Source organism: Ambystoma mexicanum, chromosome 13, assembly GCF_040938575.1.
Source record: "Ambystoma mexicanum isolate Mex_15411 chromosome 13, UKY_AmexF1_1, whole genome shotgun sequence".
Taxonomy (NCBI): domain Eukaryota; kingdom Metazoa; phylum Chordata; class Amphibia; order Caudata; family Ambystomatidae; genus Ambystoma; species Ambystoma mexicanum.
In genome coordinates this window covers 528,862,875-528,886,099 of record NC_090938.1, presented here as the reverse complement: position 1 = coordinate 528,886,099, position 23,225 = coordinate 528,862,875, and the positions used below count along the sequence as shown (strand labels likewise).

General features: G+C 46.1%; 1 protein-coding gene across 1 annotated transcript in view; it reads left to right on the top strand.

The window, feature by feature from the left end:
- NMT1 (N-myristoyltransferase 1) overlaps positions 1–23,225 on the top strand; it is a 221,012-nt gene that overhangs the window by 74,749 nt on the left and 123,038 nt on the right. Inside the window, exon 2 of the mRNA XM_069634238.1 lies at positions 8,224–8,335. Within this exon, the coding sequence (XP_069490339.1) occupies positions 8,224–8,335 (112 nt within the window). The remainder of the gene's footprint in view (positions 1–8,223; positions 8,336–23,225) is intronic.

The window sequence follows — 23,225 nt, the reverse complement described above, 5'->3', positions numbered from 1 at the left end:
TAAGTAACTTGTTCCTTAACATAACCTCTGCTCCAGCAACATCCTCTGCTCCCTTTTATTGACCTTACCCTGGGTCTCTTGAATGCCCAATCCCCTCTACAGAAAAACACCTTTTCTCTCAAACCATTTCACATCCCATCAACCCCATCTCTAATGGTTATCACTAAAACCTGAATTTGTACCAGGAACCCCACAACCTAACAGTCCTTCACTCTGGCTTTGCTCCTTCCTCTCACTTGCCTTGTCTCTCCAAGAGTTTCTCATGATCAGCATGTAGATGCCATGGGCACTGCTTCCACCATTTTGTTTACTTTACCATTGAGCACGTTTTAGTCCTTGCCCCATCCCTTGTTATACCCTCCATCTCCTGCCCAACAGGCAGGCACCACTTTTCCCTGATCTTGACCTCTTATTCATAATGGTACCAGCTGATCAAAATCGGTCCAGGTCAACCTATCCAGTATGACTAGGGCTCAACTGCTCCAACCTGATGCCACTTTCTCTGATAACTTGCTAGTCAACCTGAGTAACCTTCCAACCCACACCCAAGGCAACACTCTCCTATTGCGATCTCTGACCCTGGTTTCCTCTGGTCCCACACACGACCACGCTCTTTCGCTTCATTATCTCTGTTCCTCCCCTATTATCCAATTTCCACCCCATCTCCAAATGTAAATTAAAGGCCAACTTCATGCCCCCCCCACCCCCACCAACTCAACTTTTCGCTCCAAGATCCTCTCTTCCACTGCGCTGTACATTAAACTCTCCTTGACCTCATTCAGCTCTGCACTGTATACCACCTTCAGTGATGTTTGACCTTGCTTGCTCCTTCACATCCTTAACTATGGATCGCCCAGGCCATCAAAGAACAAAGCATTGCTGCTTATGCCATTAGCGCACCACTTCCATTTAGGAAGGTCTCTTGCCTTCTGTACCACTCTAAATACTAGAGCACTTTGTCATCAAAGGTTAGTCTGCTATCTTGAGGTACTCGCTTGCTAAACCCCAACCCCCGCCAATTTGGATTCCATCCAAATGCTTTCTCCTTCTACTGTCCTACGCCCGTCATATCCTTGGGCTTCAGTTGCTTCTTTGACACTATATTGTCCCTCTCATCAAACTCTCTTTACTTGGCTTGAAGGACACCATTGTCCACCACTGGATGGTCTCCTGCCTCTGGCTGCTCCTTCTCGTGTGACTCTAGAATCACCACCCATATCCGCAAGGGTCAGCCCTAGACCCACTCATTCAATCCCCTCAGTTCATCCATACAATTGCTATGCTGTCTCATGCTAAACCCTTCTAAAACGGACTGTACATGCTGCTAACTCCATCCTATGTACCATCTTTCCCCACTGACCACCTTGCCTATGGCTCTCTGACTTGGGCTTCTCGTTGAACTCGACCAACACCCTACCAGTTCATCACACCCTAATGCATATTAACGGCCCATCCCACCTGTAATTTGCGAATATGTAACACTAGCCGTGGCGCTCCATGTGAATTTGTAACCCTGATCCTACTCCTTATAAGGCCCTGCACCACCTGGCATGCAACAGTCCATATAACTTTGCTCTTATATCAGCCTAGGTCTGCGTCTCTTCTGTTATTGCCTTCTTGCTAAGTCCTTTCTGTTTACAGATGTTCTTAAATGCAAATCATTTTGTTGAGGTGCTGACCAGTCGACTGGCCTGACCTTTTCTGCTTCATTGTTGTATATTGTGGTATGTTATATAGCACGTGCATTCATCCAAGGGCATCTTAGCGTGAAGACTAACATAGTAGGCAGAGTGGACCGAGTTTTTAGAAAGTCTGAGTTTAAAATGAACGTCTGACTAGAAAATAATTCTCAAAGGCACGTCCACCTATCTTGGACAACTGGAATTTGGGGGTGATTAACCTGCGTTACCGGAACGCAGATTCCACTCGGGTATTTAATGTGGACATTTGTCATTGTGGCAGTTGTGTTTGGTGGAGTCCAAGAAGGCAGACTTGCAATGACTGCTTTATGGTGTGGTAGTTGCAAAACGGGAGAGAGAGCCCCGAGTTGCCTGCCAGAATTGCTTGAACATTGAATTTCAATATTTACGATTTCTGTTGAGCGTCGGAGGGAGTTTGTGGTGTTGCTGTGAGCAGAGTTTCTCGGAACCATCCTTTATCATAATGACACTGCTTAGAAGATTCGTTCTTTGGGCATTCAGGCCTTCAAATGGATTGGACCTCCCTAGCACCAAATGGCAGCTCTTTAGCTCTCCAGTTTCTAGTTTTCTAAAATCCAGACCCCGTGGCTAGTTTTTTTTCCAACACCCCTGGTACTTGTTCTCTAGTTTAAAGAATTGCCTGTCTGGTCATTTGTGCCATGGAGAGGCATGTGGGGCTTCCATAAACCATATTTCAAAGAGGACTTTACCCAAACGAACCAAATTTCCGTTGTGCTAGTAGCAAGACCCGATTTTCCAGTATATATGCAATTTAACTATTGTTGCTCGTTGGGTGTATGCACTTTGCTTTTCTTCATTTACCAACCCCTTCAGAGGAATATTCCCCTACCTAAACATGTCAAAAAGTGAGGTTTGCCTGGTAGACCATACATTGTACTTTTCTTAGGTGTCCAGGTTGAGGGGATTGTGGTGCGAGTTGGAGCACTGGTTTGGGGCAGACGGGGTGGGGGGTGCGTCCACCAATAAAAAATGGTTACAAAAAATGAACACATTGAGCAAAAGTGCATGGGACGAGTACATGAGTAAAATTCGAAAAACAAAACCTACAACCAGTTTATGGCGTTACTTGGGAAACTATATATATTAAATGCCTCCCTTATTTTCTATTATCTCCACCATGCCGGAACAGTAATACGATCTGTAATTCCGCAGAAATGTGGCAATCCGTGATGGTCCTCTCCAGACTGGGCTACTCCATATCTTCTATGCTATCACTCCAGCTTTTACTATGACTACAGGGTTCCGAAATGTGGAGGCACAGACTTCACTTATTTTTTTTTTTGTTTTCTCCAAGGATCCTATTTGCACAGTTCTTGTTTAAATGCGTTGAATCACGGTGGGTAGAATTGCTTTGAAATCCCTTACGGTCATTTTCAAAGCAATGCACGGAAAAGGCCATTATGAACCTCTTTCAAAGCTCGCTATTCCAAATAGAAACTAAGTGGATCTCCTTTCTACCACCTGGATCATCAATAGGAAAAAACTCTCTCCCCATAGATTTTAGTAATCTCTGCATTTGCAGGTTCAATTTGGATTCCCGTACTGACAAGGGAACTGTTATTTGTCTCCAACTTTAGTTAGGTTATCTACTGATGTGCTGTAAGGATGGAGGATTTAAATATACAGGTCTACACGGCTTGATTGGCATAGGGGAGTCCTGTGCTTTGGAACACCCTCCTTGCAGGCCTTGTGGAAAGTGATCTACAGGTATGGGAAAGGACGTCTCCTTTTTAAATGGGTTTACTTGATCTACTTGCATACAGGATATTGGTGGGTCTGAATAATTGTGTTCTGTACAGGCAAAAATGTTGCTTCTGCAAGTCCAATAGCTCCATGCTTTGCAAATCACTGCTCTTGAATTGTAGCCTGTGGCAACTTCTAATTACCATCAACAAATCAATTTGATCGATTTTTCATGTTTGCTTCTTGTACCCTAGCTAGCTATTGCCTAGCCTTTGTATTTGTGTTGTTTTGTTTCTAGTATTTATCCATTCAGTCCTTTGATGGGTTGTCTCAAACGCATTAATTTCGTTTTAGCGCAGTTTCAGTAGTGTTGTGGAGTTGCCTCGATTAAAAAAAAAAAAAAAAAAAGAATAAAAAAAATCAATAAAAGCTTTAGTGGTAACTTTCTTTTTTTTACACAATGCTCCAATTAAGATTTTTAAGCGGGAGTCTTTTACTTACTATTTTGGGATTAAATTAGATTTTTTGGGGAGTAAAAATGTAGCCCATTTACCAATGGGAGTATTTTATAAGCCAGTAAAAATATTTTGACTGGAAAATGGAAATGTTTTAGTAATTTTTTTCATTGCACTTATTCATGAACATTAAAAGATAGTTTTTACATCTTCCGATCATGCAGTAGGAAGCATTGTAGTAAGCAGTTTCTTCCTGTGGTACTACGTGCCCTACTGGTTCAAACCTATACATGGGGCGGTTCGGGTGAAAGCAGGGGTACAAGTTCCTGCGTGTCTGTTTCCTAATTTTATTCCCGATAATTTTTTTTGTTGGTGGAGTATTTCGCTATAACTATCTGTAGGGCTGTCTGTATGCCTGTCAACATTACTTAGCCTGTGATTTTACATCTATGGGAAAGACACACTCTGCTTGCCACAATCTCCATGGGATACAGAATTCCACCCGTGCTTTGACACGGCGTCTGTTCATTTGCATGTAATATCGTCTCCCTTGCAATTCATGTACACCTAGAAACTGCCAACAGCTAATCTCCACGCATTAGAACCCTCCCTTTCTAATACATCACCCACCACCCTCTTTATCTCTTCATGATGCATAATACTATCGTTACTTCCTTACTTCAGAAGCCATGTGTGCAGGTTTCTGGGAGGCTGCATTTCACACTATCTTCACTGCCAATGCGTTTCTTTTCCAATCTATAATTGGGTTTTTACAGGCGGGCCCATATATTACAACGATAATTTTTGCAAAGCTCTAGAAGCATTTTCAGACCCGCCTCACTGCCATTTGAATGGTCTCCCGGATCTCTGGCAGATATTTAAAAGGGGAAGGGTGTCGTTTGGTTATTGGGGAGAGGGCAAAAATGCAAGTTTGCATGCCGACCGTTAGTACATGTGCACTGCATAGAGCAATGGTCGAATGTTGTTGTGAAATGTGTTGAGGCACCCTGGCGAGGGCTGGTATCTCTGGCAATGGATTGAACTCCCTCAACACTACTTATCGTACAGACCTCCTTATGGAATATACCCTTAGTGGGGATGTGGGAGGGGGGGGAGGGCAATGCACATTTAGTCCCGTTAGGATGGTTTTTCTTGCAGGTTCCTTTCTTCCTTACATTCACCACATGACCCAGCTAAACCCTTTCCTTGGTTCTGTCACCTGTGACCGCTTGGGCTAAATTCTGTGTTCTGTGCAAAAAAACGATATTTATGGCCACAACTTTTTAGCGCACCTCTTGAGGCCATCACGACCCTGCTTATCTATGAAGAATTTGTATAGCGCAGCTCTCGCCAGTGTCGTCATGATGCCAAACAGAAGGATGCAAAAAGGAAGATGGAGATTGGCAAAAAAGATATGCAAGTATAGATTTTAAAGGTTAAAATCTGAGATGACCCTCAGCAAGCTCCAACCACCATAGATGGTCGGCAGGTAACTGGAAACCTCCAGCGCAACAAACCGGAAGAACGCAACGCATGCAGAGGGCACTACAGAGTAATCTTGTCTCGAAGAGACTGCCTTGCTTGTAGAAAGCCTAGTGTATTAAGCAGAGTGCTTTAAACTGAGCTTGTGCAAAATAGGAAGAAGGTGCAGTTTTCTACGGACTGACGAGTCGGGCTGGCCATATGGAATTCCTGTGGCTAGACGTATTGCAGTATTCTGCAGCACTTGTAGCCCCTTCACATGTTACAGGGGCTGAGCAAGTAACTTGGCATTGCAGTGGTAATGCTGTTGTAGCCATGATAACTGGAGCATAATAAGTAAATGGAATGATGGGAAGCACCTTGAGGTTTTTTTCAGTTTAAAGAAACTGGCACTGCGCATGGTGCTAATCTTTGCCTCAGAAGATAGTGATGGCAATTTAATGCCGATTTGTTACCGCTTGAACAGGAACAGGAATAGGGATAGAACTCAACGAAGATGGTCAAAAATAAGTCCGCAGGGGCTCAGCCGTGGAAGAGGTACCTACCACCAGCACCTCCCCGTTTTATTTTATTGCCATTTAGTTTAAGACAGTTTGAACTCATCCACTCGCCAATGGCTTCAAGGCAGGACCCAAGACTGGTGGCAGTGCCGTCACGTTGTAGGACCAGCCTAAGAATGAGCAGAGTATCATCAGTGTAGGAATAAAAGCAGAAGCCATAGGAGTGTGGATGAGGCTGGATATAAGTGGAGCAAGCTGCGAGCCTTGAGGAACCCCGTACATGATAGAGGCCGGGGAGTAGCTAAAAGGAGACCATGAGACAGATTGGGACAGAAGAAAGATGGGCATGAAACCAGTCCAATACTGTGCCAGATACCAGATTCCCACATCCTGGCCACATCCCCCCCCCCCCCCCTGATCATGGTCAGATCAAGAACGGATTCAGTTCCCATGAGAGGACTAAAAACCAAACTAAAAAGGGTCTAGAACGCCCAAAGTTTCAAGAGCTTCGGAGTTGAGGACCAACCAGCACCTCGAGGAGCTTCATCAGCCAAGGAAGAAGAGAAAAAGACTCAGGTTTTGTGGGATGGAAGCATCGAGGGTAACAACCTGAGCATGTAAGCTTTAGCTCTCCTTTCTAAAGTACTGGAAACCCGACATTTGGAAAATTCTTCCAGGTCCTCATTCTGTCAGATCCACTGCATACCATTAAGCAAACACCCCCACGTGTGCGCACATTGCTGTACCTCTACCCTCCATTTATGTCTGCATGATATTTTCGGCTTCTGTTGGTCCTGTTTCTATTCCCTCTTCCTTCACCTGACTTATATTTTTCCCTATTGCTTTTCCTTGTCTTCCACACACTACACTCTATCCCATTTAGGACACAATATGCCGTATCCCGGACAAAGTATTGGTGCTGTAAGACTATTTCAGTGTGAACGATGTATTGGGCCTTAGCTGCAGCCAGAAGTATAGGCTGTCCAGGTCTGTGAAAAAGGTGTTGGAATTCTAAAATGTCTGCTGGTTGGTGATGGACTTAAACCTGTTTAAAATGGACCTTCTGTACACCTCGCTACCCTTTTCCTGAATTAAGGTGACCCTTTTAACTCGTTTTACTTCCCTTTTCGTTTTTACTGCTTTTGAGTTTGCTTCATTGTGGCTAGCTGAATTCTGCGCTGTTGCCTGGTTGCTGGCTGCAGCCATATTAGGTTAATTGGGATTCCATCAGGGACATGGTGTCCTTAGGAGCCAATTCTTTTTTGTCCAGTTGTCCCGGCACCTTTTGACACTGGTGCTGGCGCGAGGGCATGAGTTTAGCTTTATGCATCAAATATTTTATTCCTTTAATTTAACCAACCTGGGAGGAGTTGCCTATTGTGTTTCTAGCCCCCCCCCACTCCCCCCTCACTACCTCGGGCACCCCTGCTCTTTGCCACCATCCTAAAACTAGTGATTTAATGGCCCATTTAAAGCCTTTCAAAAATGAAAATTAAGAAAATGCATATATTTGGTCTCCCAATAAGTTTGCAAAATCAGACAATCTCCATGGGTCGCGGATTACTTTGTTGACTTTCACTCTCTTCTCTGATCTGATCTGTACCCAGTCTGCTTATGGCTTCCCTGTTCGTTAAGCCGTCCTCTGGTGATAATTGTGCACTCATGCCAGTCACTTGCTAATGCCGTTTTAAAATGTCTCTAGTCTGAGACCGTTTTTTGTTAACCTCCCCCACCCCCAGTAGGATGTGGTGCCTGTCAAAGGATGCTCTTGGTTTTAAGCCCTAATCATTTAAGTGGTTACTCGGGCCAGTGGCAAAGAAAGTTTCTTTTTCTGGTGCACTTGCTGCTGAGCAGGTCTGGCACAGTTGCAATCGATTTGGTACGTTGCTGTTACTGCAGCTGCCAAGCAATGTCGTTTTAGCAAGCAAAACATGATCTGGTGATTTATCTGTCCTGGACTTTGGGCAGTGTAATGGTTCCCTGTGGTGTCTAGTCAAATGGTGGACAGACACATGGTCGACACAATTTGGCCGACAGGACAAATGATCGAATTTATTTTTATATATATATATATATGTGTTTTCCTTTAGGGGGGGAGGGGGGTTTAGCAAAAAAAGGGGGTGGGGGAACCCCCCTCCCCCAAAAAATGTGAAACAAAAAATAAATTTGATCTGTCGACCTTTTGGTGTCGCCCATTTGTCCTGTCGACCATTTATATTCGACCAATTGACCTACAACCGCTCCCTGTGTCTAGATGCTCTTTCGATCCCACCTTGACTGAGTAGTACTATGTTTGATGTTTGAAAGTGGCCTGTTCTTTTGCTGACTATTAAAGCCACTAGTTGCTTTAGACTGACTTTGCTTCTGCCTTTTTACTCCTAGTGGATCCAGTCCAGGCGATGAGAGTGGTGCTAAAAAGAAGAAAAAGAAACAGAGAAGAAAGAAAGAGAAAACTGGAGAAAAAGTGGATCCTGTCCAGGATCACCCTGTTAAGGTAAGCTGGGGCATTCTGGGTTTGGTAGATCGGTACAACTCTTCCTTGTCATGATATACTGGGGCTTCGAGTTTCAATTAATGCGCTTTGTCATCGCAGTATACTGGAAGGGTGTAATTTCTTTTCACTCCAGTCAGTGAACCGTATGGCGTTTTGTTATAGATTAATCATGTCACCAGTGCACCATACCTTCAGTATACTTTGGTTTTGAGACAGGCTAACAACAACAAACTTTGTTTTTGTATGGGACCATTTGGTTTTCAATATTTATTTTCAGTACTTTTTTCACAAGACTGACCCTCCTAATGCTCTACCGCCCCATAACAACTTTTTTGCTTATAATCCTGGACAGAGCAGCCTACAATCCAATACAAACATTCTTAGAAACCAACCTATCCTAGGTATGCGACCACCGGTCATCTGACCAGGGCACAGTACCGAATCAGCCCTGTGGGACTCTAATTCAGCTCGACCGCTTTAGGGATGAGGGCAAATCCGCCTTGCTCCTCCTACTGGATCTCTCGGCAGCATTTGACTTGGTGGATCATCAAATCCTTTGTCACCACGCTTCTGCCAACTTCTCCAAAGAAGCCTCCACATGGGTTGCCTCATTCCTTGAAGATGGATCCATGAGTCTTCTCAAACAGTTGGCGCTCCTGCAGTGTCCCACAAGGTTCCTGTATGTCCCATGCCCTCTACAATATATTTACCAAACCCTCTAACATCCTTGATGCCCAGGGCATTTTTTACTCCAACTACGCTGACAACACCCACATTCTTCTCCACCTGACAGGTAACTATGACACAGACTCCATCTCCCTTAAAATCTACCAAGTTATCCAAGCTTAGATGGCCACGAATTACCTATGTCTAAATGACCACAAGACTGAGATCCTGCTGGTAGGCTCCCTGGCAGTCTTGAAGAAGCTCAACAAACCATACTCTACCTTCAAGATTGAGTAATCCCTGTCTCCGACTCTGTGAAAACTCTAGGCGTTTACCTAGACGCCACCCTCTCCCATACAGACAAGTGAATGCCATTGCTTCCCCCTTTGCCTACACAAGACTGATTAACGTCACCAGACACCACCTATCCCTTTCCAGTTGCCTCACAGTAGCTGGAGAGATCATTGGGGCTAGACTACTGCAACGCCCTTTTCGCTGGCACCGCCAAAGAGAACTTGAAGTACAAGTAATTAAAAACCGTGCCCTACACTCTGCCCTCAACTTTCCCAAAAGAGACTACATAACACCTGCAAGAAGGTATGCCGACTGGCTTCCCTATTCCAGAAAGAATCCGCTTCAAAACGTTATCAATGGCGCACATATGTCTCTACTACTGCCCCGGCTTACCTTGCCCAAAAATAATCGTGAGCGCACAATCCTCAAGACCAACCAGGTCCGTTTACTGCCTTGTTCAACCGAAATACTTTCGAGCCAGGGCAGGTGGATCAAGCTTCCCCACAGTGGCAGCCACGCTTTGGAAACTCGCCAACCCGCCCTAGAAGTGGATGAGTTTTACTGGGCCTTCTGCAAATGTCTGAAAACCTAGCTATTTTCCCAACGATGGATGACTCACTATCGATCTGACTGGAGCCACCCTTTATCCATGTGCTCCCAAAACCGAAGAGTATTAGCCTTAAGCGGAGGAATTGTAACACTTCTCTGTTTTCCTCATTGTATGTAACTGGTCAGAACAGCGCCCTAATGACTAAGGGTTTAGGTGCTTTTCAAATGCAAAAATAAATCAGTTGGCTGAAACACCAGTGAAGGAGCATGCTGTGATGAATTGATTTCTGTCTGACCGGAGTAAAAGGATGAGTAGAGGCTAAAAATGCCCACCCAGTCCTCACACTTGTACAAAACAAGAGCCAACACAATCCTAAAGGTAAAACAGAATTGCCTTTTGTGTTAACGTGGTGCGAGGTTATGTATTGATAGGGTGTGATGTGATTCACTAGCAACCCAAAAGTCAAAATATAACCCAAAATAAAGGGAATGACAAAGAAAGGTTCTATAGAAATACTTAAATAAAACACACCACATGAAAAAATAAATAGAAAAACTAATCAACCCACCCCTGAGGAAACAGACTAAGCAACGCTAGCACAATGCGACACTCCAAATAATGAGTCTGGGGGTGTAAGGAACGTAATGACCTGTGTGCTTTAAAAGGATCTGTTTCTTGGATGCAAAAAGGACTGAATGGGCAGTTAATATAGCCGTAGACCATCGCCCATGGTCTGTAAGGTTATTGCCACATACTGGTAGTTGCTATACGTGTTTTGGAGCTTTGGTGCAGAGGTAAACGTTAGTTTAATAATGATAAAGTAAATCGACCAAGTGTATTCATAAATTAGTGTTTTGTGAAGTATATAAATAACAAGTTCGCATTTGCAACATATGAAGGCAAGCTTAACTGTTTCTGTTTTGGCTTTCTCGTCGGCGTGCTGAATAATGGATTTTGCAGTGAAAAGGGGTCCTCTTGGAGAGGAAGTGTTCTGTTGCCAATCTTGCCTCGCAATTGCATTGTTTCCCTATTTGCTTTTGAAGTCGGAATGCAGTCAATACCAGTAGTTTTATTAGAGGAGGTCCATAACCATTGCCATGTGCCAATATAGTAGCTTCTTGTGGTTCTTGGAGGTTCCAGTGGCCAATTCTGCTTTGAGTAGTGGTGAGTGCCTATCGAGCTCAGTTTGGGTACGTTTGATCGTGCAGGTCCAAGCAGCAAGCAGGTTTGAATGTGTTATAACCTTATGGTTTGAAGGTGACCGTGGCAATGCAAGTCTGGGCACTCCTGGTTCCAATTGAGGTTGAATTGGGTTGTAATTGCTGGAAAGGGTTGATGAGTGCTTCAGTGGGTGGTGATGGTTCTAAGCTGCGATTCTGTTGCTTCAGTGTGAGGTTTGGCAAAGCAGCAGTTCAAAGGAGTCTGGATAATTTGTGGTGTAAACCCCCCCTCCCCCTGGTTATAGTCAGTGATTGGCAGTCAGTTCAGCGGTTAGTCCACACCCAGTGACTAGCAGTTCATTCAGCAGTATGATTCAAATCATATCAGGTGATCGGCTTGGTGAGGGCGCGATGCTGCATTGAGCTTGTTTGAGATGTAGGCCCGTAGTTTGAATGTTCGGAGGAGTGGCAAAGGCAGCACTGGTAGGAATCCCTGTGGTACAGTGGCGGCGAACGCGACTTAAGGCGGTGCGACCAGTTCAATGCGGCAGAGCAGGAAGCTTCAGCTGATCTAGTCGAAGACCTACTCCAGGTGCTCTAGGATCGGATGAGTCCTTTGCTCTTCCAGCCAGGGGAGAGTCTGGTGCATAGTGACTGGTCCGGGTCCACAGCAGGCATCAGATTTGCTCTACCTGCTTCACCTCGGTGGTTGAGGGCTTTGGAAGGTACAACGCTCTCTGAAGGGGTCCAATTGAATTCTTCTCTGGTGTTTGTTCCAGAGTGAATCAAATAGGAATGGGAGACCCATTATTTTAAAGGCAAAGGCCCACAGGTGATTGGACTAGTTCTTAGAACCAACAGTCTTTGCCTTCTGACATCACTCCAAAGGGACTTTGTGCTACAGGGAGTGGAGGCGTACAGGAAGGAAAGATGTAGGCAGAGAGAAACAAGATGGTGGAACCTTCTCAAACTGCTCCCTAGGTCTGCCCTCTTCCCTTCTCAATGAAATCAAAGGCCTTCAGATATGATGCATCCTGGTGTGAGGCCAAGCCTTTTGTGAATGGATGTGCCCTTTGATTCCTGTTCCCAGGCCAGCTTCCCCTGCAGTGGCTGTCTCTGGTGTGGGCGTTGCCTGCCCTCGGAAAATCAGTAATCGCCACCGGGTCCCCAAATACCCACTTCCCCGCTGTGGCAAGGTCCAGCCCGTCTTGGGAGAATACATTGTTCCCACAGCTGAGCCGAGCTCGGAGGGCTGCCATGTGTTGGCAAATTGCTCTGGTTTGTAATAATTGTGAGACACCATAACTAAATTATGACTTGGATTTAAAGATTTCTCTGCCACCAGTAGGGTACACTCAGAATGTTAGCATTTTGGTACGGGGGGTTTGGGCGCACCACACACGGGCAGCCCTGTTGTGCAGCACTGCCTCTCATGCCTACTCTTGAGTGGTGCTGCGATCATCGCTGGTGGTTCCTTTGACGGTGGGCAACCTTATGACGACATGGAGGGATGCAGTGGGCCCCATCGCATGGGAAGGGGAGCCCTGCAGACCAGTGGTGCAGCCACCACGATGGCACAGATACAACATGGAGAAAGCCCCGCCCCACAGTTCTGCACTGTACGGCTTGTTGTCTTGCCAATGGGTTTCCTGTGCCAGAGCATGGAGGACTATAAATGCATGAACGCTGCCATAACTGGTGCGTCTTAACACTCCCAGTTTGGCTCCTGTTTCCTGCAGTCAGTTTGGCAGCTCTGTCAGGCCTTTGCCCTTTGTTTCCTTCTGGGTTCTCTTCCTGCTGTCCACTGTTTGTAGGGTTTATACCCTGTTCTTTGACCTGCCTGCCTGTCCCCAATTCAGTCCCCAATTCAGTCCCCAATTGTGGAAGTGTTCTTGCAAACTGTTGTGTAATTTTTATTCTGCTATGTCCCTAGTCTCGGTCGTGCACAATAGGGGCACCCAAGTACCAACTTGGGGCCTCCCTATTCTTTTTTTCGCCATTATTAGTGTAGTTGTCCTTTTGTTGGCCCTTCCTCTACCATTCTGGTAGGGGGGGGGGGGTGTCTGTGTGTCTGGGCAGGCAGGAAGTGGGGGGGGAAATGTTCGACTGCCCCATCAATCACCCCCACCCCCCACAATCCTTTGTGTGCCCGACTAAAACAAGCTCCCACAGGGGATCTGGCTGTCCTGATTGGACAGCCAAACGCCCCTTTCTGTAAAATGCTGAGATTTCAGAGGAGCGTGTGCTGGAATGGTATAAAAGGTGAGGCTTCTGGAGTGAAAAGCGAGTCGGCCACTGGAAGCTGAAGTAACGGTAGAAGACAACTCGAGACGCCTGCAGACCCTTTACAAAACCATGCAGCGACCACTGCTGTCCTGACCCTGTTCGACAGAGGAGCTCTAAAATAGACTCCTCCTTCCCTTTGGCTGGTGGGAACAACCAGTCCCAAGACTAACTTTTAATTGAGCCATCTCTCGAGCTCCTAGGAGCTTCCAGAGTTGCAGAATCCCAATACTAGGAGACCTGCTGCCCATTTCGAATGCATAATCGTGGAAAGGCCGAATCCGTCCAAATCTTTGCTGAACCCATAAGAACACTCCAGAGATCCAATCCAACTCGCCCAGACCCCCTCGTCAGTGTGGGACTGCAGGAAGTGAAAAAGATTGATTGGGTGATCTGTGTCCTTTGTTGGTGCTTCAGAAAAGGCACCAAAACCGCAGAGTGAACCAAGAAGTTGCTGAAAGTCAAGCCCCAGGTCCTCCCTCGAGAATGCTGCTGAGAGTTCCTGTCCATTGTCCCGCCTTCAGTCATCGGACCAAGGAATCTGGAGGTAGTGTCCAGAGCTGCAACATTGCAGAGCGCTCAGAACGAACATTGTCTTCTAACCTAAGGTACTGTGGTGCTGGGGAAAGGGGGAGAATATTGCTTACCTGATGTTAGGCAAGGTTGTATGTACTTACCCTGTGGGAGACTACACCAGTCTTGACCTCTTGGTATTAGGTAACCCATCTATTTCTACTACACAAGTTGGTACTACACAATTTGGTAGAGTGACTGAGCAGCCAGTCATATCTCAAGAGGGGTAAATGTGAGCTTAGCATTGAAATCCACACACAAATATCCAAATAACACTTGGACTCGAGGTTTTCTAGTAAAATATTTAACGGTCCGTATTATATAAACATTCTTTGAAATGTTCAACAATAAAAATATACTTTCTCAGAATCAAGGCACAGCAAGTAGACACTCAAATACACACTTCCTACACCCTGGGGTGACTTCAATTACTAGGGCAGTATTGGCACTTATTTGTCAATTAAATGTTATGTTAAAGGTACCTGTATAGCGCACCATCACCAACGGAATTGGTCCCCAGGCGCTCTGGCGGATCTGTAAAGTGGAAGGACGGGTATGGTTAGTCTGGAGGAGAGGAGCAGGAGAGTGGGAGAAGTGATGTGCTGTTGGCAGCTTCAGCTCGGTATACAGAGTGCTGGGCTTTGGTGCTAGTATCGGATCGGGGGAGAAGTGCTGTAGGGGATTGTGTTGATGCGGTGTGGTAAGTGCGTGCAGATTGCTGGGAGAGAGATGGTTGTGTGGTTTAAGTATGCAGAAGATTGAGTGTTGGGTTAGTAGGGTCTATCCTGATTCAGGTACTTTCTGATTCCGTTAGTTGTATCCCTGTTGGTTTGGTTGATGCTGGTTCCTCATGGGCCGACTCGCTTTGTTGGTGCTGCGCTGGCCCCGCTGTAGCGTAGTGAGTATTGTTTGGATTGATGGGTGCATCTGAACCTTTCTTCGGGTGTGGGACTGCGTTGATAATATCTCTATTCTCTTATCTGGTGTGACACTGGTCAGTTGGTTTTGAATGGTTCAGGGTCGGAGTGGTGTTGCTGTGGCGTTCTAGTGCTTCCGTCTTGGTGAGCCTGTGTATTCAGTTGTTAGTTTCCTCCTGTCATGAATGTCTTTCCGTTGGTTCATTGGTTTCTGTGGGTGAACATCCTTGGGATGTTGTAGTTTTTGTGTGATGGGGCATTGTGCTGCCCGCTGTGTGGTAGGTGGACAGTATGTAATGATGAAACATTCTGTTTCTCACCCACTGGATTGGGGCTCGTGGTGTAGTCCTTCCTTTCCCTCTGTGTTGTCCTTGGTTCTGTTGGGAATGGCTATAGTTAAGGTTATTGTCCTCTTAATGATTCTTCCCAGTGTTTGTCTTGCTATGTATACGGTCTTTGGTCGTATTGGTGCTGTCTCCCGGTTAGTCGTTTAGTATGTTGTGGAATATTTTCCTGAGGGTTTTTACCCATTGATTGCTTTGTGTGGATCCGGGTCTCTCTACGTTCATAGATGTTTTGGTTGTGTGCGTGCCCCTGTGGCTGGTCTTTCTAGTTACGTGAAGAGCCAGGTTTTTGAGTAGTTTCCTGAATAGTAGGTGGTTTCTTGTGTTGTATGTACTTTTGAAAGTGGTTCCAAGTTTTCGGGGCTTGGTGAGAGGAGGATCCTCCCAAGTTTTCTTTTGTTGTAGGGTTTCAGTTCCAGGTGGATATCAATGCTTGATGTGAGCATTCTTGTTGGTTGATGTAGACGCAGTTGGTCTCAAGAAGTCAGCGCCTTCGTTGTGTACCGCTCTGTGCGTGATGCACATTGTTTTGAATTTTATTAGTAGTTTTATTGGTAGCCAATGTAGTGTTGTTGGGGTGGTGTGTTCTCTTCGGGGTAGTTTCAGAAGGAGTCTCAGAAGGAGTCTGGCTGCTGTGTTTTGAATGCATTGTAGTTTTTTTAATAGTCATTCCGGCATGTCTAAGTAAAGTCTGTTGGCATAGTCTACTCAGGACATGACTGGCATAGTCTACTCAGGACATGACTAGGGGGATGATGATGATGATGATGGTGGTTTTGTTGGCGAACAATGGGAATAGTAGGATCCTCTTTGCCGCTCACAGTAGGAAGCTTTTATTGAGAAGGGAGTTTACTTGTGGCTCTAGCGTAAAATTGTCCATCAGGACCCCCAGGTTTTTTACAATCAGTGAGTGTTTTGGGGTTGTCCTGAGTTCCCTTGCCCAAGGGATGAAGTGGTTTTCTTCTCCATTTTTTGACGATCATTATTTCTGTTTTGCCTTTGTTGATTTTGAGGCAGTTGGAGTTCATCCAGAGAAATGCATCCCAGAGGCAGTTTTCTTGCGTGGAGTTTATTTCCGGGTTGTCTTGTATTTTGAAGATTTGTGCATCGTCGGCGTAGTTGTAGCAGGTGAGGCCATGGCTTTTGATGATTCTGATAAGTAGATACAGGTAGATGTTGAATAGTAGATGGGAGAAGGAGCAGCCTTGTGGTACTCCACAGGTCGAACCTCTCGGGCTAGATTTGAAGGGTTTCATCCATATGGTTTCCGTTATCTTCGTTAGGAAATATTTGATCCCTAGTAAGGCGGTGTCTGTTATTCCCTGTCCGTCTAATCTCGTTATGAGGGTGTCGTGGTTAACTGTGTCGAATGCTGCTGATGGGTCTAGGAGTATCAAGGCAGTGCTGTTGTCCGAGTTCATTTTTAGATTGTCTCATATTGAGAGTAGAGCCGATTCTTTTCCTCTCATTGGTCTGAAGCCAACTTGTGCTTGGTCTAGTAGGCCGTGCTCATTCAATGACGTCTTGGGTCGTTTTTTATATGTATGTTTCGAGCAATTTAGCTGTTTATGGGATGTTGTAGATGGGTCTGTAGTTGGAGCGGTCCTCTACGTTTCCTGCTGTATCTTAGTGCCCTGATGTATGCAGTTTTGAAGGCTTGTGGTAAATACTTTGGAACCTTCTGAGATTGGTAAAAGAGGAAAGGCTAATGGAAGGAAAAGGAGTTAATCGGTTCTTGGAGCATGTGAGCACTTTTACAATCCTCCTAGACAAAAACTTTCCCAGCAATAGTAGTTTAAAACCAATGTACCACCTATGAGGGATAGTTGGAATCAGTCAGAGTCTGCAGGGAGCCAGGACAGCAAAGTCCATTTGAACAATGTTTATGTAGCTGAGGCACTTTTAGATGGCACAAAATTCTTTCACAAGTTAGTTTGTAGAAAACTGTTGGGCCACAAGCTGTTAGTCTTGTGAGGGTCGTAGCTGAGGTCAAATCTTCAAAAAGCGGCTGCTGCAAGTCTTAAGTGAACATGCAAGCTACAGACAACAGGTAAGTACCCCTTAGTCAGCGCAGTACCTTATGTTAGAAAGAGTATCCAGCTGGCTTCTGTTTTGCTTGCAGGGATGCAGATCCTGGGTTCCTTGGCCTCAGTTGTGGGGACAAGAGGGAGGACTTCTGAATGACTCCTGCAGTTCGAAGGTTGGCGGCTGCTACGGGCTCTTTCAGTTCAGCAGCACTTCACGGTTTCAGCTACCAGCAAATGGCACCACCGTGGATCTTTGATCCTGTCACTCCTTGAGTCCAGCACTCTGGTGCAGTGACTCGAGCTTAGGTCATCCTGCTTTGGGAGGGTCCTCTGGATCTTCCTGGAGATTCGGTCTGGCTTAAAGATGTTTCACTCGACTATGGATTTCTCGAACCCTGGCACTCTGTTCCTGCAGCAGCCAAGAAAAAGGTCTTCCAGCAAAGTTTGTCGCGGGGGGTTGGGGGGTTGGGGGTTTGGGGGGGGGGGGGTTAGTTGGTCCCACTAACCCAAAGGAAGAAGTCGTCCTCTCTGGAGATTCTCTAGTAGATTTGGAAAAGCAGTTTCAGCACAGCAGCAGGGCTTCACTGGGCAAGTCAATGGTCCTGGAGCAAGCTTTTCATGATTCCTTCGTCTGATGTTTCGTCCAGTGGTCAACTGTCTTCAGTCCAAGAAGCCTCGCCTTTTAATGCAGGTTTCTCCCATTCATGCACAGCCTAGCTGTCGCTCACACAGCAGGGTGGCTGTCCTGCAAGAATAGCCAGGTAGCCAATCATGACTGGGTGCATTCAGGTTACCAAAGAGTCTGGGCAGGGAATTTTGGGCACCTCCTTGCTTCCTGCCTTGCCAGACACACTGGAGCCAGAGGCGGGCTTCAGTACTGAAGCCCACCAAAGGCAAAGAGAACAAAATAGGTTAAACCTGTTTTGGCGTGCAGAGTAAAACCCAAGAAAGACCTGACAAACAAATGGCGAAACCAGGGCCATTTTGACAGTGGTCACCCACGAGTGCTATATTGCAGCTGAGGGTTCAGCATGCGATAGAAAAGCACAATGATAGGAAAATAAAACCACTATGTAAATACTCCTGTCCCTTAGTCTGTGAGTGGTGGAGTTTGGGGGGGAGGGGGGGCGGGCTAAGGGACAGAACGATTTAATCCACACCTGGAAGAATCTCTTATACAGTTGGTCATACTTTCTGGAGAGACCATCAGCATTTTGGTGATTACACCCTAACCTGTTTTCTGGTGAAATCAAACCCTGGACGCTGGCTGACCACCTTAACAATTTAGAATCCTCGCCTTTCATCTGCATAGACAACTATCCCTTGAGATGGTTAGTCTGAATAACAAAAGTAGAATCCTAGAAGTATGGTCTAAACTTCTTCAGAGACCACACAATGGCAAAACATTCACGTTCAATAGTAGCCCATCTTGTCTCACGGGCCTTCCGTTTTCTACTGATGAAACATATCGGGTGTTCCCTGCCTTGCTCATCCAGTTGACTCAAAACTGCACCTATCCCCATATTAGAAGCTTGACAGTGCTTTCTTCAGTCATTCAAAAGCCTTGGTGCACTCCTCATTCCACCTGCCCTTCTTGGGGAATTTGGGTGAGGAGATGGCATTCAAGGGAGAAGCTATGGTCCCATAGTTCTCTATGAAGTTCCTGCCCAGTGAGGAACGGCTCTCCCTTGGGTCTGAGTAGTAGTGGTGGCCCAGTCTTGTACTCTGCTAGGCAATGGCCGTATTTCACCTCTTTACTCTGACCAATTCATTTACAAGCCTTTATGGTTAGATAGGCCTGTTCCAGAGCCTGCAAAACATATCCAAGGTGGTGAAGATGTTCTTCCCAAATGGGGCTTAACACTGCAATGCCATCTAAGTATGCCATGCAGAAGTCCTCCATCCCATTCAGAACTTGATTCACCATCCTCCGGAATGTAGCGGGTGCATTTTTTAGTCCAAAAGGTATAACCTTAAACTGGTAGAGGCCTTCTGGGGTAGGAAATGCAGTTTTCTCCGTGGCATGGTCCGTCAGAGCCATTTGCCAACAGCCTTGGGTCATGTCAAATGTACTGAGGAACTTGGCTGAACCAAGTTTGTCCACCAGCTCATCTGTCCTGGGTAAAGGATGGGCATCAGTCGTGGTGACTGCATTAAGAGCTCTATAGTCCACGCAGAACCCCACTTCCTTTGTTCCTGCTTTTGGCACTAGTACAACTGGACTAGCCCATGGACAAGTAGATGGCTCTATAACCCCAAGATCAAGCATCTTCTTGACCTCTTCCTTTATGTGGGATATGTAAAACCTGCTTTTGACATGGAGACCATCACCAGTAAGAATAGCATGCTGGAACCAGGGGATCTAGCCTGGTGTTGGTGAGATCAGAGAGGCAAACTGATTTAACAGAGCCTTGCACTCCTCCTGTTGCATAGTCCGATCTGAAGAGTGTTTTACTCCTTCAATTGCCTCATCTGAGGGTTGTCCCCTGAGGGGATGAGGGAGAGGTTCACTCTCCTCTTGATCGGATGCTAGAAGCAAAGCTCCTAGTTCTGGTCTGAAAACATAAGCCTTCATATGGTTATTCTGATGGACTCTAGGGACCTCCTTGGGATTGCCCAAATCCACTAAATTATTGACCGCTCCAAGATTACTCACAACCTTGAAGGGTCCAATCCATTTGTCCTGTAAGGCCCTCTGCCTTGTAGGTACCATAACTAGTACAAGCTGTTGTGGAGTAAACTCCACCATGTTGGCATTCTGGTCATGCCAATGTTTGACCAGAGCCTAACCTGCTTTCAAGTTATCAGAAGCTTTTGTCATTAGTGCTATTTCTCCCCCCCCACAACCCCCATCGGAAAGCTAGCACATAGTCTGGGACTCTCATTCGCTTGAGGGAGGGAGCGCACTCCAACCCTTCCTTGATCATGGCCAAAGGGCCTCTAAATGTATGACCATAGAGCAGTTAAAAGGGGCTGAACCCAACCCCCTGCTTGAGAGACTTCTCTATAAGCAAAGGGAAGGCATGGCAGTAGAAGGTCCCACTTTCTTCTAAGGGGTTCCTCTAAAGCATCTGTCATGCTCTTTAGTTCTGTTAAACCTCTCTCTCTACCAACCAATTGGTTTGGGAATGGTAGGCTATTGAACTTGTACGGCACTCCAGTTTTTCAACATGGTCTGCATGTAGTGAGACATAAAATCTGACCCCCCTGTCATAGATGACCTCCTTAGGAAACCCTACCCTGGTAAAGATGCCAAGGAGGGCCTTTGCCACTGCCTGAGCAGTAACATTTCTCATAGGCACGGCTTCAGGATACCTAGTAGCATGGTCTACCACAATCGATCTAAATCAGTTGCCTGAAAAGGTTGGAGGGTCTAGGGGACCAACAATGTCAATCCCCACCCTCTCAAAAGGGACTCCCACCACTGGGAAGGGCACTAAAGGTGCCACATTCTTGGCTACACGAGGTCTGAACAGTGTGGCAGCTCTTATATAACCTTTCTACATCAGCCCCCTTCTTGGGCCAGTAGAAATACAGAGATGGCCTCTCTTTTGTCCTCTTGAAACTCACGTGGCCTGCCAGAGGAATCTCATGGGCTAACTGTAAGAACCTCGGTCTCAGCTCGTGGGGCACTACTAGTCTCCTGGAGTGGACTCATTGGGTTCACTGTAGAGGAGGCCATCCTCCCAGTAAAGCCTGTGCTTCCCTGGCTCTTGCCCTTCCAGCTGGGAAGCTCCTAGACCTCTGCTGAAATCTGCCCTAGAGGGTCCACCTTCTGCCAAGCAGTTTGCAGCTCAGGGTGGTCTTTAGGGTCCAGATCTTCTACATAGGGAAGGTTTTCCAGCTATGTTTCACCAGTAGCTGACTCTTGAGTTTGGTTGGTCCTCCCACTCCCCTTCAGCTGGGGAAGGGGTCACTGGGGTGACCTGGGAGTGTCCTCTCGAATGTCCTTGTCCTGTGAACGGGTTTAGGTTTCAAACCTTTCTTTTTCTCAGACTTTAGATTTCTCTCTTGTCTTTCTTTTTCTTTTTCCTCGGAATAGAAGGGTGGCCTTCCTGTGGACTTGGGGGTAAGGGGAATCTCCTTAAGATCCCAGAGTCCCCTGCGGTTGCCTCTCTGGCCAATCTTTGTTTGCTCATGCTTCCTTTTACTAAGAGGCCTGAGGGTACTGAGGACTCTCCCAGTCACTTCATTCTGTACACTGACTGGTATTCGCACAGTCATAGTATTACACTGGATGAGAGCTGGCAGAATTGGAACCATTTGGATTGGGCCTCCTGCAAGTGTAGTGGGACCTTTGGGTGCCTTTGTCACATCCTCCGGTTTGAAAAAACTCGCCTGCCCAGTGTCTCTAATGGCAGGGTCTCCTGGCCATTTACAAGTACACTGTCCTTATAATATTCTTTGGTGTTATCTGGTATGGAGTTTCCACATTGGTTTTTTCAGACCCAGGGACACTAAATAACTGGTTTGGACTCCAATGGGGTCTTCAGCCAGAAATTTGCCATATAAAATCGTCTCCCTCAGGGATGAGGTTAAGGAGGCAATGTGGACCCCTGAAGGTTTACCCTTGCATCTGGGATCTCCTTTCACATGGTCAGTTGACTCGCATGCAAAAACACTTTCAAATGTTCTCTGGAATGGTGGTTTTTGCTGACCTCCCTCTGGTTTGGCACCAGAGGTTTCACTAGATTTTCCATGTTTCCCATGGGACTTACCTTACTAGGTTTGTGGCCCTCTTTTGGATGGTTGGAATTAAAATTCTTTTCCCCCTTTCTTGTGCTGCTTCCCTTCTTTCTTTTTGTGAGTTGCCCCAGAGTTCTTGTGAGTGGCCCTGTTGGCTACCGACATGTCAGCAGCTTGTGCTAACATTTTGGGCTCAAGCTCGTTTGAGTGAACCAAGTGCTGTCTCTGCTCAGGAGAGCAGGCATCAAAATAGATTCTAACAGATTTCTCATTCCTTCAAAGGTGTAACTCTGGAACCCTTAAACGAACCATCTATGTTTTTCAAACAGTCACATACACAGGTAGCTCAAGGGGTACCATCAGTCTTTTTGAGGGTCCTAAACCTCCTAAGGTACTTGGAAGGAGTTTTCCGAATCCTCGCTATTTAAAGGAATGGTTCACCCAAAATTTATTTCAAAAATAGATGGGCAATATTAAAAAAAAAAAACTATTGCCTTTTTTTTTTCTTCGAAGTCCCTATGTAAAATTTTGAGCAATTCAAGCTCCAATGTGCAAAAGCAAGCACATGGGCACATCAATTTTGTGAAATGGATGCCCGCCTGTGCTGGCTTTTGCTTTTGCGGCACTAATGAAGGAAAAGCCAGCCAGCTGTAGTAAACAAAAGCTACCACTCGGTGGCTTTTCCTTCATTGGTGCCGGGACTCGGAGGACGCGGACCGGAGAATACAGGCAGAAAAGCTGCAGCTGCATCTCGGTAAGTGCTATTTTTTTCTACGTTTTCCGGGCTGGAGGATCCCGGAAAACTAGGAAATAAAACTGCAGCTTTAGAAAAGTTGTATTTATGTTTGCGGTAGCTTTTGAAGCGACCGCAAACATAAATACAACGTTATTGTGTTTGAAACTGCTGCGGTTTTTTCTTTCTAAGTTTCTCAGTGGCATGTAAACACAACCGTGTTTCTGCCTGCCTTTGCTTTCACTTTGGGTCTCCGGTGCTCTCCTGGGGGAGCACCGGAGACCCAAAGTGATAGCCACGGCAGGCAGAAACACAACGCGGTTGTGTTTTTGAAAACGCTGCGGTTTTTCTTTGAGTTTCTCAGGCTCCTCCGAGCCGGAGGAGCCTGAGAAACTTAAAACGCAGCGTTTTCCAACGCAATAATATTGTATTTATGTTTGCGGTCGCTTCAAAAGCTACCGCAAACATAAATACGTTTTCAAAGCTGCGGTTTTATTTTAAGTTTTCCGGGCTCCTCCAGCCCGGAAAACTCAGAAATAAAACGCAGCTAGTGTTTGTTTTTATTTAAAAAAATAGCACTTACCGAGATGCAGCTGCAGCTTTTCTGCCTGTAGTCTCCGGTCCCCGTCCTCTGCGTACAGCACCAATGAAGGAAAA